The 16,892-nt window shown below is 46.7% G+C and overlaps 1 protein-coding gene across 1 annotated transcript in view; it reads right to left on the bottom strand.

Annotated features, from left to right (window-relative positions):
• Window positions 1–7,416: 7,416 nt before the first annotated feature.
• KAT2A (lysine acetyltransferase 2A) overlaps window positions 7,417–16,892 on the bottom strand; it is a 33,062-nt gene continuing 23,586 nt past the window's right edge. The window contains exons 13-18 of the mRNA XM_048517807.1: window positions 15,134–15,277; window positions 14,129–14,243; window positions 13,525–13,561; window positions 12,451–12,514; window positions 10,453–10,537; window positions 7,417–9,916 (exon numbers count right to left, since the gene is read on the bottom strand). Of these exons, the coding sequence (XP_048373764.1) occupies window positions 9,723–9,916; window positions 10,453–10,537; window positions 12,451–12,514; window positions 13,525–13,561; window positions 14,129–14,243; window positions 15,134–15,277 (639 nt within the window). The 3' untranslated portion in view covers window positions 7,417–9,722. The remainder of the gene's footprint in view (window positions 9,917–10,452; window positions 10,538–12,450; window positions 12,515–13,524; window positions 13,562–14,128; window positions 14,244–15,133; window positions 15,278–16,892) is intronic.

The raw sequence follows: 16,892 nt of genomic DNA, 5'->3' as shown, positions 1-16,892 counted from the left end.
CCAGTCATACCTGATTGGTAACAGCTCCTATCAGTCAACCCACGAAGGTGAGGCAACCTTCAGGAAGGCAGGAAGAGGAAAGGGTGGGCATATCCCAGGGAGTCTCCTCATAAGGGCAGGGACTCAGGCCTGGGAAGACAGGTTTGCCTTCCCTTTAGTTACCTGGTTACACCGTGCTGACTGTCGTGTGATCTATTCACTCCCTCCCAGACTCTGTCTCCCAAGAGCCCAACCAAGAGAGCAACTGCTGGGAGTGAGCAAACCACCACCACAAATCTCAGGGGTGGGAAACGTAAGAAAAAACCAAGCAAGGCCAAGTCTCCTGAGAGCCCGGGCAAAGCCCCAGATCCAACCCTACCTCCCAAGGCAGAGCAAGGCGCTGAGCTTGTCAGTCCCGTGCCTCCGCAGACCAAGGAGATGACAGAAGTGTCGGAGGAGAAGCTGGGAGAGAGAAAACCCTCCGGCAGGAATCCCACTGGCAAGAAAGGGAGGCAACAGAGGAGCTACCCCACCAGCAGGTACCAGTAGAGCACTCTGTGTGGGGGAGATCGTGGACACGTGCGAGGTTTCCAAGAAAAGACTGGCCAACACATGAAACTGCCTTGCGCTGAGTCTACCAAGAACAGCATTATCTTCTCTGACTAGCAGTCACTCTCCAGGGTCTCAGGAAGAGGTGCTTCACATCACCTGCTGTGCGATCGTTTTAACTTGAGATGTCTGGGATTGAACCCATGACCTTCTGCATGCTGATGCTCTGCTAGTGATCCTTTCCCCCTGATAAATAAGGCACACTGCTGTTGATACTGGGCTGTGGCCAAAACTGGTTAACCCGAGTAGTATAATCCCTACTGCCTTGTGCAATGTTTAGGCATCTTTTCACATGTTGTGACACAGCAGTGTGATGTTGCTGACTGTCCTTGGCAGGGATAGGTGAGAAACCACAGAATGTAACAACAACACAGGTAAGCATACCACAACACTATGAGGGAGAGAGGCACTGATAGATTTTTATATATATAGATATACTAGCAGGCCTGGCCACACGTTGCTGTGGCAATTGTCCTTCTCATCACAGTCTGCAACCCACACAGATGTCCATGCAGGTCCAATGATCCGCAGCATAGCCTTTTGGGGTGGTCAAATGGAATCCCTCGTTCTCTTTTCAATGCACATCGTTATATGGTACTGTCTTGTTTTTTTAGCATAAGGTAACCCTTTCCATTCCACAACAAACTGTCCAGAGTGCGAATCCCGCTGTCCATGAGGCTGGTTGACATGCACAGTCCTGGCTTGGGTACGGCAGAACTGGGGCAAGGAGGCTATCCCAGTCAGGCAGCAGAGGCAGGGTGGTGAGGCGCTCAGATCGAGGCCAGCTCCCTGGGTTCTTAAAGGGCCACGTGCAAAAGAAGCGGAGCCGCTAGTGTTGGTTCACCCCCACCCCACCAATTTTCTTAGAAGAAAAAGGCAAACTCCAGCTCGCTTTTAGTAAAAGAGAGCTGTGGTGAATATGGGTGATGAAGTGGGTAAGTGGTGGTTGGATGTGAGGGAGGGCAGAGTGGAGGTGTGTGAGGATGAGCTGGATGTGTATGTGTGCTGTGTGTGGTAGCAGGGTGAGGCACAGAGAGTGAAAGTTACCTGCATGTGTGTGTGTGTGGGGGGGACTCCCACCTGACGTCTCACACGGCAAAGTGTGTATGTGTTTCTACTTTCTACCTCGTGATAACGCTAACAGTGTTACTCTATTTTACTGTTTTTTTAATCTGGATCATCTCCTGCCCATCTCTACGGACATTCTAAGCCCTCAGGCCACAGACAGACAGGCTGCACGAACATTCTAAGGGTGACAGTTAAACACAGCTAGCGTCATGGCCTGGTGCGCCAGGAAAAAGACGTTTTACCTGGCTCAGGTACGGACTTTCAGCAATTTGAAGGTCCGATTACCTGCCTGCAACAGGGAGGGACGTCCTATGAAAATTTGGGGGCGATCCGTCCAGCAGCTTCTGAGGGAGACCATCAGGGACAAACACACTGTTAGATTTTTATATAGAGAGCTATTATATGTATGAGTATGTGTATACACAGACAACAGTTTGTGGCAGTTCAGACATATTAAGAGAGGAGGATTATGGGTTCAAAAATGACTGACCCCCTCCCCCCCATTTCAGACGATCCATGAAGGAAAGCCATTCTAGGCGAAGCAGGTCTGAACAGAAAGGTAAGAGCTGCCCAGAGCAATTTACTTGATATAAATTTTTTAAAAATCTGGTTATTTCTGTGACACCCTACAGCAGACCATAATTAGTAGGCTGCAAACACTTCATACAGTCAGAGATTAAATGAAATGTAACTGAAATTTAAAAAACAGACATGTTTCATGTCCAAAATGTTGAATGTCAGACTTTGCACATCCCATCATTTAGGGCAGCATTGTTCAGTTACTGCTTCCTCGAGGGCATCGAGTACAGCGGGTAGCCAGCTGGGTGTTATGATTAAAGAGGACTTGACCTGGGGCGTTCAGACTGCCACGGTGGTTAAGAAGGCCCAGCAGAGACTATACTATCTAAGACTTTTAAGGAAACAACAACTGAATGAAAAACTGCTGGTGACCTTCTACTGTTGTGCTATAGAGAGTGTTCTAACATACTTCATCTGTGCATGGCTTGCCAGCTGCACAGTGGCATATAGGAAGGCGCTCCAAAGGGTGATGATCATTACTGCCCAGAGAATTATTGGCTGCCCTCTCCGCTCTTTGGAAGAACTTTATAATCCCCGCTGCCTAAAGAAAGTTCAGAATATTCTGAAGGACCCGTCTCATCCAGCATCCTCTTTTTCTGAAATGTTACCATCTGGCAGACGATATACAGGATTGTAAAAACAAGGACAACTAGGCTTAGAGGCAGCTTCTATTCTAGAGCTGTGGCTATGCTGAACTCCATGGTTTCATGCTGATGTGGTTGGGGCTGTGCTGGGATGGTTGGAGGAAGGGGAATGTCAGGATGGGGTGTGAGGTCTGAAATAGTGTGCATTGGGGAATGCTTGTAATTTTTGTTGTGTGTGCACAATGACAATAAATTATTAAGAAAATAGGAAAAGACCAGTGCCCTCTTGCCTGGTGATTTTTCCTTAAACACACTTTGGAAAGAAAAATCTCTGGCTAGGTCCAGCTGTCCATCTCCATTAACAGAAGACATTTCCATCAGCAAAATGGGACTTCCTCACCTCTAAGCTCCCTCAGCAGCCCAAAATACTTCCTAAAATGCTATTCCAGGCAGTAGCCCTTCAGAAATGGCATGAAGACTGAATATATTTCATTTACAGCTGAAATTACTGGCGAATGAAGACGACCTTGACAGTTCCATAGTCCAGAATTTGCCTCTGCCTGCAACGTTGGGCATCCAATTCTGGTTTTGCAACAATTTGATCAGTGGAGTCGTATCTTCATCTTCCCTTTCCTCCCTTTATTCTTAATTGTCAACCTGCCACGAGGGATGCCATTCCTCCCTTTTCATCACAGACAATCCAGGGTATGCCAGCACCCGAGGCAGACGAACCAAATGGCACCACTCCATGACAGAAACGGCTACCAACTTTTTTCCCCTCCAAAACCTGAAGCCCGAGATGGGTTGCCCTACCTGGTCTACTGCTTTGGTTGGCCCAGATTTAGAGCTATCTGTTTCTCCTGTGTGCAAGCAAGCCTCCACAAACTTACCTGAAATATATTGAATTTCAACCCTCTTTTTTCGCTGGGTTTGTTTATTCAGACATTTATACTACGCTTTTCTCCATAATGGGGACCAAAATTGGCTTATAACATTGTTCTCCCCTCCACCATTTTATCCTCATAACAACAAGCCTATGGGAAAGCTGGCTAAGCTTCAGTGATTGGCCCATACCAAGCTTTTGTCGCAGGGAGGGGATTCAAACTGGGCTTCCCAGATCCCAGACCCTACACCGTGTTGGATTTCTGTTTTCTTTTTATTGTTTATTCCTCTGTCCTCGGCACAATCCTTTCACCTCTTACATTCATTGATCCATTCATATTCCACACAACTCCTCCCTACCACTGATTTAACTCCATCTAAATTGCGATCCTCTCCTCCTGGTCATTAATTCTCACTCTCTTTCTCTCTCTCAATTTTTTCAGGTGCTATCTGGCAACCCAGCAAGCTTCTTTCTCTCATGAGATCCTGGGTCTGGGGAACCCCAGGAAGAATAAACAAGGTCCAAAGAGGATCTTGGTCCAAAGAGAAGAAATAGTCAGTAAAGGGAAGATATACAAAGAGGAGTAGCCTCTACTGAAAACTCTAGCTAGTGTTTGTTGGAACTTTTAAAATGTATTTATGTAGGTAATATAGTTCCCACCCTTCCAGAGACCTGATCAAGATGTCTCACAAGTAAAAACAATATAGTGAAACGGAAACAATAACATGCATGATGATTGTTAAAAATAAGCTTTTCAAAACAAGACATAACAAGTGAAAACAGCATTAAGCAACCACTGGGCTGCCCAAAAAACCTCCATAAAATAATTCTCAGTCCAGGGGCAGGGCATATAATAACTAAAAAAGATTAAAAACCCTTGGTAAAATGACACATTTTCATCTTGTGCCTAGCAAACTGTAAGGTGGGCATCAAAATAGCCTCAAGGGGAACAGGCATTCCAAAGGCAAGGGGTCACCACTGAAAAAGTCCTGGCTCTAGTTACTACCTGTCTTGCAGGTGGAGAAACAAACGAGGGCTTAAGAAGTATCTCTTAACTGATGGGCTGGACATAACAGCAGCAGGCAGTCCTTCAAGCAGAGTTGACAGCCCTCCATTTGCAAACCTTGGGAACTTTGAGGGGAGCAGAGTGGGCAGGAGTTTCACATATGCTGAAATCACCACTGGATAATTACCCAGAAGTGACAAAATGCACACAGTTTGACTCAAAGAATTCCCTCTACCTCTATGGTAAAGATCATGGGATTTGTGAGAATTCCTAGAGTATCACACCACTTTTTCTTCCCCTGCTCTCTTGATTCAGCACAAGTGAATGAGGGCAGGGCAGGGTTGCCAAACAAAGCCTGACGACCGGCGGGAGAGGAAAGAGAGAGGAAGGTTGGGCAGGAAGGCTTGTCATGAGATAAAGTGCACAGTTGTGATTGGAGCCTCTGTCATGCTTTTTGGTTTAATTTATAACGAGAGATCCTGGAGATAAAAAGCAACAAGAATTCAAAAAATGCTATTTTTAGGCTCTGAATTTCAAGTCCTAACCAGTGGCGTATCTACAGAAAATGGAGCCCGGGGCAAGAACTGATTTTGCACACACACCCCTCCCCCATGAGCATCCAGCACCCATCTTTTTAATAACTTTCCAGGTGCCCTGGAAGGGGGCTTTTCCCAGCTGGCCGTGGAGCTGCCCCTCCCACCCTCATCAGCTGCCCACTCTGAGTGGCAGAGGGCAGGAGGCGTCCCACAAGAGCCTAGCAGGGCACCGTGGCACTGTGCCAGCCCACAGCGGCCCAGCTCAGCAGGGATCACCCCTGATTGAAAGCAGCACCATCAACCCTGGCTAGCCAAGAGGCCACTGCAGGCCCACAACCTTCACCCCACTTCCCCGGCAGGAAGCCTCTGGCCTGTTGAGCCAGTCTGGCCTCCCCAGCCCATCCCTGGCCAGCGGCCCCCCTGCTCCCACTCCATGCTTGGCACCTCCTTCACATGACTGGCAGCGGTCCCATGCCACCATCTAGTGCGCCCAGTACTGGCCAGGCCAGGCAGGGCACAGCGTGGGGCTCTGCAGGCGGCAGCGGGGGTGGTGGGGCAGCTCATGATCTCGATGGCTGTGAAGCCTGCAGAGCAGAGCACAGAGCCTAGCGGGGGCAGGGTGAGCCTTAACTCCTTCCTTGCTCGCTCACTTGCTCGTTGCCTACCTCTGGGCCGGGCTGTGTCGTGTCCTGCATTCCTGGCAGCGAGGACAAGCTGATTGGAGCCCTAACGCTGAGGAGGGCCGCCAGGGGAAAGGAGGAGGGATGCGTGGGGGCGATTTTCAGCCCCCCGTGTGAGTAAATGGCCACCGCCCAGGGACATTTGACCCCATGTCACCCTGTGCGGTACGCCCCTGCAGGCCAATAGCCAATTTTTTTTTGTGGGGTGGGCAAATGATTGTAGTGGTAGTTTTCCCACCGTTATTTATTTATTTGTGCTTTTTTATTTACCAGTTTTGTACTTGGGACTCAAGGAGGATACATGGTGTAGCAATGTAGTTGACTAGTGTGACAGCCCCCAGAGCGGGATGACTTTTGAACACACGCCCACACCCCAATTCATCCCTGCTTTATTTTTAGATTCGTGGCTTGCTTCCTCCAGTCACTCTGGCTCTTCGGAGTCCAGGTTTTTTAAAAATATAATTTAATCCTCCCCTTCCCAGAAAAACAGACTGCAAAGATGAGCTAAAGAAATCAACTCCTGATTTTAAATCCTGGAATGTTTTAGCTTGGCACTCAGATTAGGGTGACCAGCCTCCAGGTGATAGCTGGAGATCACCTGCGATTGCAACTGATCTCCAAACAACAGAGATCAGTTCATCTGGAGAAAATGGCCATTGTGGAAAGTGGATTCTAAGGCATTATACACCGCTGAAGCCCCTCCCTTCCCCAAGCCCCACCCTCCTCTAGTTCATTAATTCGATTGATATTCTGCTCTCCCTGTCAAGCCATGTTCCACCCTCAAAATCTCCAAGTATTTTCCAATCCAGGACATATGAGAATCATATAAACCTGTTTGAGGTAACTAGTAGTTTTTGCTCCTAATGTTTCAGCTGCATCTATGGCTGCCCTCTTCAGAGGCAAGTTGCGTTTCTCTCCGTGGTCCATCTTACTGTGACATGCCTCTGAAGATGCTAACCATATAGGTGGGCAAAACGTTAGGAGCAAAAACTACCAGACCACAGCCACACAGCCTGGATGTCACAATGACCTCCTGACATCAAAAGGGGCTTTGATTTCTGTCATGTTAATTCTACTTCTAGTTTCCCACAGTCTGTGTGCTTGGTGCTTTGTAATGTGTAGTGGAGTAGATTGCACTCAAGGGCCCGGGTGTTTTGAGATGGCTCCACCTGGCCTTGAGAACTGGCTTCTACATATTTGTCCTGTACCGCCCTGGTTGGATACGCCTGGGAGAAAGGAGGAAGGGGGGCACCCTGATGGGCATAAAAAGGGGTGTTTTGGAAGTCAGCTCCAGAACTGGCTTTTTCTATGACCGCTGTGATGTCTGTCAATAAAGACTTTTCATTGAAATCATTGAGTTTGTTATTGGTGCAGATCCAGGATTTCACGCTGGAAAACTCACAACAGTCAGCTGATTCCAGTCGTGAAAACCTTCCACAATACAATTCACTGACGTTTCTGAACATGATGAAAGAAAGAAAGCAGTACTCTGTTTTTATTGCAGATATGTTCTTTATTTTCATTCCCTTTTAAATGTTAAAAAAATGGAATGGCAACGTTACTGAAAGGCCCAGAGTGGCAGAGTGAAGCTCTGCCATTGTATAGTTTAAGCACACAAAATGTGGTGGAGATAATAAGGCAACAGTCACTTAAAGAGAAGGCAGTTGGAACGTCACTGAAACACCTCCTGCCTCGCCATTTCCCTATTACAAAGTTCCTTAGAGGCACATGGAGGAAATGTCTCTTGTAATAAAAGGAAAGGGGAACGAGAGAATGGGGTTGAACAAAGGTAAAGAGTTGGGCCAAAGGGGAATGGGAGGGGGTTCATCTCTTCCCACCCGGTCTTTGTGCCCGAAAGATTCTGCTTTGATGTGCACTGACAGGTGCCTGGATTGCACTATGAGGTTACATTCTGCACCAGATCTAGGCCAGGTCACTGGAAACATGCAACAGGGCAAAAAGGGGCTCCCAGAGAGAGGTACTCCAGCCACAATTATGGGTTCTGGCTGAACAATTCCCCTGCAGGCAGGAAGCAAAGGGGAATTTATATCAATTATTGGCAACTGAATCAGCAGCCCTGTGCTTTCAAGCTTTTGGCCAGTTCTGTCTCTTCGTCCCCCACCCCCAACTTCCTGAAATGGCTCCACTGAATCAAGAGGCAAGAACGGAGACAGACTGTAATTGAAGGAGGCGGCGAATATATTTTCCACTTCCTCTCTGAGTTCAAGCAGTGCAGAGGAAGTGAAAAACAGAGGGCTATTAATCACCTCAGAATGGCTCACCAACAAGATCATGACCATTTGGTGGTTTTCATACTTACTCTCCCATAATGCTCCTTTATCGTGACAATTTTGCAATTCCTGTGGGGCTAACGTTAACCCCACAAACAGGGATAGATGCAACTGTTACACATGAGGTGAGTCATTCTTCAACACACACAAGAATTTGTATTTCGGTTTTTCCAAAAGGTGACCCAAAAATTACATGAGAGATGTGCATGTGTGCACACTTGATAATTTACCACAAGTCACTGGCCAACGTGCTGATTGCTGGTTCAAGAACCAACACTGGAGGCTCCTCTATGAAACTAAACCACATGGCCTGTTAAAGAGACACTTGTGTATATGCGTGTAGAAGGTGGAAATATAACCAGTGAGGTACTCATGGGAGCCCCAGTTCTAGAAGAAGTCTGGTTTGTTTGGCACATGAGGACACGAGACAGTCATCAAACTTGGTAACACTGTGCAGAAAGGGCGGAGGTTCAAAGTGCACGGGGACAAGAATAAATAATCAGGAATGACTTGGAAGGGAGAGGGTTGAGGCGTCAGGCAGGTCTACAACTGGGTGTATCTGTGGGCCTGTCATGAGAAAGGACAAACTCAGAAAACGTGACTCTGGGGTGGCTGCAGTAATGTTATCAGGACATGTCCCTTCAGTGTCTTCAAGCGTTGCCACTGCCAAAAAACTGTTGTTTTTTTTCTGAAAGCCAAGATCACTGGTGGGCAACTGAACAGCCTGATGTCAAGGATGGAAGCCCTCACAGGACCTCCCTTTGCTCATTATCTGAAGCCAGGTACAATTTATCCTGAAGCTTAAAGGCTCCTTCTCTTGGCAGGAAAAGCAGCAGTGAAGAGGCAAACTTGTGGCTCCATAAACTAGCCAAGAAGAAGAAACAGGCCCAAATAATTTCTAACCAGTTGTGCCCAAGTGAGGAGAAACTCCCTATAGCTTGAACCGGTGAAAGGTCCCCTGCCCTGGTCCCGTTTTTAACCCTTCATGTCTACATTCACACGTCAAGAGGAAATGGCTAAAATGGGAAAAAGTCAGGACGGAGTTTAGGCCCACAAAATTCTCCCCAGATTGGGAAGCAGGGAACAAGAGGAAAAGCACAAGTGGGAAAACGAAGGAGGGGTGAGGACTTAATGAGACCTTCTGCAGATCCCAAAAACCGACACAAGAATTCCAAATCTCCCAAAGTACTCCCTATTATATTCTTCTGGAAAGGAAGACCCGATGGACGGAGTGATAAGGCTCAGAAATTAACACGGCTGAAGTTGCACATCCCGGTCTGTTGAAGGGTGAAGGACGAGACGGTCGTCTGTGTCCCCTGCCCTCTCTCCAATCGCAAGGGGGAAAACCCCTCACCTCCAGCCACCCATCTCTGGATTTGTGCGTGAGACACAGCGGAAGGCAGCGAGGAAAACATCCAGCTGGTCACAAGCTAGAAGAGTTTTTGACAAGATGGGAGGACAGAGGCAGAAATCCCATACAGGCGGAATGAGGAGGATTTGGTGCTCCCTACTTGTCGATGAGACCCCCTTCTTTGAGCTTGAAGTAGAAGAACTTCTCCAGAGTGTTGGCACATTTACAGTAGTCGCTCTCGGGCGGGTTGTATTCACGGCAATTGGTGATGATGCGCTGCAAGTCGGCTATGAAGAGCTTCTTGGTGACATAGTAGCGGTTCTTCAAGCGCTCAGTCATTGTCTTCAGGTCTGTGGAAGGAGGACCAAGATCAACGTTTCAGAAGGGCAGAGAGGGAGAATGGCCTGTGTTGGAGAATTGCTAGTGGCATATCTGCAACAGGTAGTGTATGTGTGTGTGTCAAATGTCCCTGAGTACAACAGCAGAAGGGTGGGGGGCACAAAAATCAGCCACACCTCCCTCCTCTGAAGAGCTGGGTCGGCGCGGGGAAGGCGCCTAAAGACAGAAGCTCTAACCACTGAGCAACAGCCCTTGACAATGTGTATTAGGATCAAGCCAAGGTCACTTCTGTTTGAGTTCACCTTTGTGTCTGGCAAATATCTTCTGTGCTTTGGAATGACAAGCAGCTTTCTCAGGAGGAATACAATGGACCCGCTGGCTAAATTCCCCAATTCTGTGGTATGAACCATAGACTGTACTAGTACCCATACAGTTAGGAGTCCTTAAGCAAGAACTATTTTCAGATCTGCTGCTTCAACTGATCTTCCCGACTAGTCTAAAAAAAATGGAGCCCTCTTTTAACAAAGTGTGAAATCCAGACACTTACCAATGGGGAAACGGATGATTTCGTAGTAATCAGGAGCCTCAGATTTCTTTACTGGTTCCATGAACGGCCAGGCACTGGGGTGAGTCTGGCAGATGGAAGAAAGTCAATCTTATCACCTAGTATGGTCACAACAGTCCTCCAAAGAGGAAGATCCCTTGTATTGGGAACAACCGAGAGTCACAATAAGGTAAGCAGGCTTTTGGTGCACACATAAGTCTTCCTGTGGCAGGATTTAAAAGATGTTTCTGGCAGGAAACTTGTTATAACCTGCAGCCTTAGAAAGAATTCGGTGTAACTGAAAAGTCTGCACACTATATTTTAAAAAATTGATGAACTGATGAGATATCTCCCTCTACTCCCCAATGCTATCAGCTTTAAATTTACTTTGGAAAATTCCTACCAACCATCCAGTGTCATAGTTCTGAGGTTTTTACTGTTAAACAAAGGAACAAATAAGAAAACCTGAAAATGTGACCAGCTTATGTCTGCAATTGAGTTCTGGCTCAGTGCATCATGGCTAACTTGAAGGGGTTCCAGAATGTCTCTATTAGAAAAAAAAATCTACCTGCATGCATTCAGCAATCACATCAGATTGGTGGGGGGAAAAAATCAAAACCTACTTCAAAGCTGGGCAGTGTGAATCCAGCTTTCTTTCCCTGGCAGAGGAACGTACCCATGTCAGAAAAGGCTCCTGAACCTTTTTAAATTGTGGATTTTAACAAAAGGTAGTGGGTCCCCAAAACAACGGGTAGCGGGGGAGACACACAACCAAAAAATGGCTGCCGTAGGAGGCAGGGCAAATCATACAATGGTGGAAGGTTGCAAGCCTAGCGTTTTCCACCAATAGTTAATGGTTTCTGAATGGGTATTGTCCGCAGAAAAAAAGTTAGTACCTCCCAGCCTCTTCCAAAGTAACCCCTGCTTCAATGTCACAGTACTGGTAGTTTGTAGGTAGTGTTAGGTGTAGTTGGAGCATGAAGATGATGTTGTAGACTAGTTACAAACTTTAGTCTATTATTCTGACACTGCAATAGAAGATGTTTAGGCTTAGGTCCTGTTGTAGTTTGAATACAGAACGGTAAGTCACCATCTATGTTTATTCATATTGTTTATGATGATATTTGCCTGTTGATATTCCTAATTCTTAAGATGTTATGTTATTGTTAGATTACCATATTCATGATGTTATAATTTGTTATTATGCTGCTATGTTATGATGTTATTTACTATTATGTTACGAAATATTATTATTATTATTTATTTTTTATTTATTTTTCAAACTTATATACCGCCCAATCCCCGAAGGGGGTTATGTGATGTTTCGATATTTGATAGTTGGGATTATGTTTATTGCGGTTGCTGTTTTGATATTTGTAGCTTTGATATTTGCTGTTCTGATATTGTTGTTTGATATTTGATTAGTGTCTGGTTGTTATTTGTTGTTGTTAGCTGCCCGGAGCCCAATGATGGAGGGTGGGGTATAAATTGAATGAATGAATGAATGAATGAATGAATGAATGAATGAATGAATGAATGAATGAATGAATGAATGAATGTGGTGCAGAAAAAACCGAACTGGCTTTCTGCTTTGGGGAAAGATATGTTCTGGGCACAACTAAACAGAGTAGAAGGTACCATGTTGAGGATCACAACCCTAGAGAAGAAGAAGAGTTTGGATTTGTATCCCCCCTTTCTCTCCTGTAGAAAACTCAAAGGGGCTGACAATCTCCTTTCCTTCCCTGCTCACAACAAACAGCCTGTGAGGTGGGTGGGTAGGGCTGAGAGAGTGCCAAAGAACTGTGACTAGCCCAAGGTCACCCAGCTTGGCATGTGTTGGTGTGCACAAGTGAATCTGATTCCCCAGATAAGGCTCAACAGCTGAAGTGGCAGAGCGGGGAATAAACCCGGTTCCTCCAGATTAGAATGCACCTGCTCTTAACCACTACGCCACTGCTGCTCCTCTCGGCATCCTTATTACCAGCCATTGATTCAAGTTACCTTGATTTGTGCCAGGAGGTTTTTCAAAGTGGTATACAACTGGTCTGGATCTTTAAGCTCTTTCCTGAAAGACAGAGATGGCCACGATTAATGCCCCATCTTCCTATGCCCCTTGTCTATATAAATGGTAATACTACTTCAATGCACTGCCCCACATGTCCACTTTCAAACTCAGGAATCATCCCTCCCCACTTTTGTCATTTGAAAACCTAGGAGTGACCCTTAACCACCCCCCACCCCCACCCCGGGTTGCTTATCACAAGATAGATGAAAACTGTCAATGATGCATCAAGCAGCCAGGATTCATCACAGGAGCTGACATTAAACAAAAGGAAAGATATGTTATGGCTCTCGCTGTGCGCCAGGAAGGATCGAAGAAAAGTTTGGATTTATACCCTGCTTTTCTCAATCGAAAGAAGCTTACAAATCTCCTTTCCCGTCCTCTCCCTACAACGGACACCTTGTGAGGTGGGTGGGGCTGGGAGAGTTCTGAAGAACTGTGAGTAGCCCAAGGTCACCCAGCAGGCTTCAAGTGTGGGGAACAAGTCTGGTTCTCCACTGCGTGAGAAACAAGCCTGATTAGTCCACGGCTCTTAACCACTATACCACGCTGGCTCTCAGACTAAATGACTGGTGTGGAGTCATTTAATAAACACCTGCACAACTGAAGCAGAAGCTGGAATTGGCTTAATCTCATCAACTGGAGCCTTTTTCTCCCACAGCTTATTTATTTTTATTTTGTTTAACTCATTTACACCCTGCCTTTCCCTCTAATGGGGACCTAAAGCGACTCACATAATTTTCCTTCTACAGAAGCCAGCATGGGTTCAAATCCCCACTCAACCACGAAATTCTGCGTCCTGTTAGCTGGCTTTCCAGGGCAGCTGGTTAGCCACAGGGAAAAATAGGATCCTGGGCTGGGTGGACTACTGGTCAGATCCAGCAGAACTCTCCTTAGGTTCTTATGCAGCTGGGCGGTTTTCACGCCGGTATCTGTTGCATATGGGTACTGCCGTGTGTACCTTGGAGCAATAGCAGGAGAAATATGGCAAGAAAAGTAGGCCAACAGCTTACCCTTTCTCCTTTCCCATGGGCTTCCATCCTGTCTCCCCTGGAAGAGAGGAAGAATAGCATTATTCCAACAGAATCTAGTGCTGTGAGAAGTGAAGTACTAGGACCTAATCTCGAACTACCAGCTAGGACGGTTCAGATTTGTAACCCACCAGGAACCTGTCTCTACCCCCGATGCTCCAGAGAACAGAGGAAGCAGTGCAAAGTAAGGGTTGGAATGTCAGAATAGGACCAGGAGACCTGAATACAGATCTCCAATGAAAACATGAAACCCGCAGAGTGACTCTGGGCTATACCTTAACATATCTCGCAGGGTTGTTGTGGGGCACATAGAGAACCATACAGACCTTACTATAAGTTCCTTGGAAAAAGATCAAGGGAAAATGCACTAAATACACAGGCAACAGATATGTATAGATGGAGAAGAGACATACCCCCAAAGCAGGTCAGCGTGTTTTCCTACTGTTGAACCACACCACTAGAGTTTACTTGGTACATCAGCACAAGCCACACACATGCCCTGCTTTGTTTCCACTCCCCCCCCCTTCATTTTCATCCCCCCACCCCCAGACATTTCTGAACATGGAGCATCCCCTGCTGGACTCACGGATGCCTGGAATGCTTTCAATAGGAATGTGCCGGACACCCTCCTTGAAGCACGTGAGACCGGGGTAGACCTTGCGGATTTGGGCCTGCTTCCGCTCTATCAACTTCTTGATAATCTACAGAAATTTAAAAGGGAGAGTGACTGTCATGCCTTGGGCTGTCTTTGCTCAGCATGTCTCTGCAGGATCAAGGCCAGGTAGACAGGGCAGGGTCCAGCGACAGGGCAGAGTATAAATGAATGAGGAAGAACCCCTTGCGTGGTTAGGAAAGAAATCCACAGTGTTCCAAGGCAGAGTAGGAGAAGGGAGAAGGCAAAGAAGGCCAGGGAGGAAGCAGGAGACTGGCCAACTGCTGGAAATTTGAACCACCCTTGCTCAGACAAAAGCCTTATTTTTCCTGGGGGTTGAACAGCACCATGTCACACTGAACCAGGAAGCTCATCTGATAGAGTGCTCTGCCCTTCAAACAAAGTTGTCTCCTTACAGAAAGCCAAGGAGAAGGAGGCTAGCTTAACTGAATCCCTGAGAGACTAGTTTTCTACGTGCAAAGTATGTTCCTGGTAGGGAACAATATTCAAATCATGCCAGCCCCGTCTGAAGCAGTACAGAAATTGAGAGGACAGTCAAAAACTGCTGGTAGAAAGAGGAAGTTTATACAGGCATAGGGAAAGGATGCGACCAAACAAATAGGGAAGGGAGCAGATGGCCAATCTGTATTCTTCGGGATCCAGCTGTACTGCAGATCACAATCCACAGTCCTGAAGTGAAGACGTTTCCTGGCTCACTGAAATGCCACCACCGAATTACAACTCCATGCAAGTAACACTGGAGTGTATATTTTCAAAAGGCTTCAAGATGGGACAGTTCTTTAGTAGCTTTGGACCAAGCAGCCTAAAGCAGCTAGTCATTCTGCAAACAAATAAAGCAACTTCCTTAAAGCATCCCTACTAATGCGCTGAGCGGCCAGGGACAAGTCCGGTGCAATACTACGACCCCTCCCTCCTCACCTCTTTCTGCTTCTTAATGATATGGGAGAGCTCTGTGTAGGGAATCCGCGGGTTCAGCTCACATTCCATCAAGGTGGCTCCCTCATAGTCCTTGATGTAACCCAAGTACCGGCTCTTGGGGACTTTAATGTCTTTGGAGAAGCCCTGCAGCCAGGGGAGGGGGAGACAAAGAAAAATAATAACACCCAGAAGTCACACATAACACTAAGAAACAGAACCCGAGATACGATAGGGTCCTCCTGTCTCTTCCTCTTTTAGTTTTAAACTCCTTTACTGAATACAAATTAAAAGAGAATCCTAAGAGCTACCTAAACTAATACACAACAACAATTTGGTTTCCACAATTATGCATTTGCTTCCTAGAGAACATGATCTTCCAACATTTGTCAAGGAACAACGTGTTAAAAAAACAATCAAAGGTCATTTGATCTTCTGGTTTGGGTAATAGCGCACTAACAGCCTCGAGCATCGCTTGGCAGCTGCCTAACTCTTAACACAGCGAAAAGAGTTCCATGCAAGGGGCAACCCTTGAAAAGGTGCAAACTAACCTCTCTGACCTAGTAAAAAAAAGGAAGGGGGGGAGGTCAGAAGCCACCAGAAGTTATTCTGAGTCAACAGCTTCCAAATTCCCCTGGATCAGTTTTCTAGGAGAGTGGAGAAAAATGGGCAAAACCTATCTGGAGAAGATAAGCTCCTGTCTCTTCTTCAGAACCCGCATGGTATAGTGGGGGAGCCACTCTTCAGAGAAGTGATGCACGCGAGTGACTGAACAGGATGGGTTGCGATTTGGGAAATAGCCGATTTTAATCCCACTGCTGCCATCAACTCAACAGGGAGTCCAAGTCCAGTCACTTTGCAAGGAGCTTGGAACATTAGGTTTAGGCTCTAAGTGCTGCAGGGATCCTGCCCTGTGTAGAAGCATTATGGGAATCGCTAATTGCCCACAGATAATGTTATTCAGTGGCCAAGCCTTGCAGGTCAATTGGCTTATTGGGAAAGGTGTCTGCATTAAAGAACACCCTTTCCATGGAAACCAGATGGAACTTCTAGAGGAAGTTCTTGGGGACTGTCTGCTTTTCTGCACAGAAATCAACTTAGAAAGAGCCATGGTGGTGTAGTGGTTAGGAGCAAGGGGACTCTAATCTGGAGAACCAGGTTTTATTCCCCGCTCTGTCACTTGAGCTGTGGACTATTACCTGGTGAACCCAATTTGTTCCCTCCTCCTACATTCCTGCTGGGTGATCTTGGGCTAGTCACAGTTCAAGGATGTAGGTAAGGGGAGGGCGTCCCAGGTTTAAACTCCCGCATTACATGTCTGAAGCTCCACCGCTGTTTGTGTTTTTGTATTTTTAAGTGTTTTTTCAGTTTGTGGCCTGCAGGGGGCACAGTTTTTAGGCTAGCAACACCACAATTTCAGGGTTTTGTTCGGAGACTCTCCTGATGATACCACCCAGGTTTGGTGAGGTTTGGTTCAGGGGGTCCAGAGTTATGGACTCCCAAAGGAGGTGCCCCCATCCCCCATTGTTTCCAATAAGAGCTAATAGGAGATGGGGGCTACCCCTTTGAGGGTCAATAACTTTGGACCCCCTGAACCAAACTTCACCAAACCTGGGTGGTATCATCAGGAGAGTCTCCTAAAGATACCCTGAAAGTTTGGTGCTGCTAGCTTAACAATTGCACCCCTGACAGCAGGCACTCTGCGCACAAAACTCAGATGTTGCACCGGGCTCCATTTTCCCTAGCTACGCCTCTGCCCGGA

This window comes from Sphaerodactylus townsendi, linkage group LG15 (genome assembly GCF_021028975.2).
Source record: "Sphaerodactylus townsendi isolate TG3544 linkage group LG15, MPM_Stown_v2.3, whole genome shotgun sequence".
Classification (NCBI taxonomy): Eukaryota; Metazoa; Chordata; class Lepidosauria; order Squamata; family Sphaerodactylidae; genus Sphaerodactylus; species Sphaerodactylus townsendi.
This window is presented reverse-complemented; position numbering and strand designations above follow the sequence as displayed.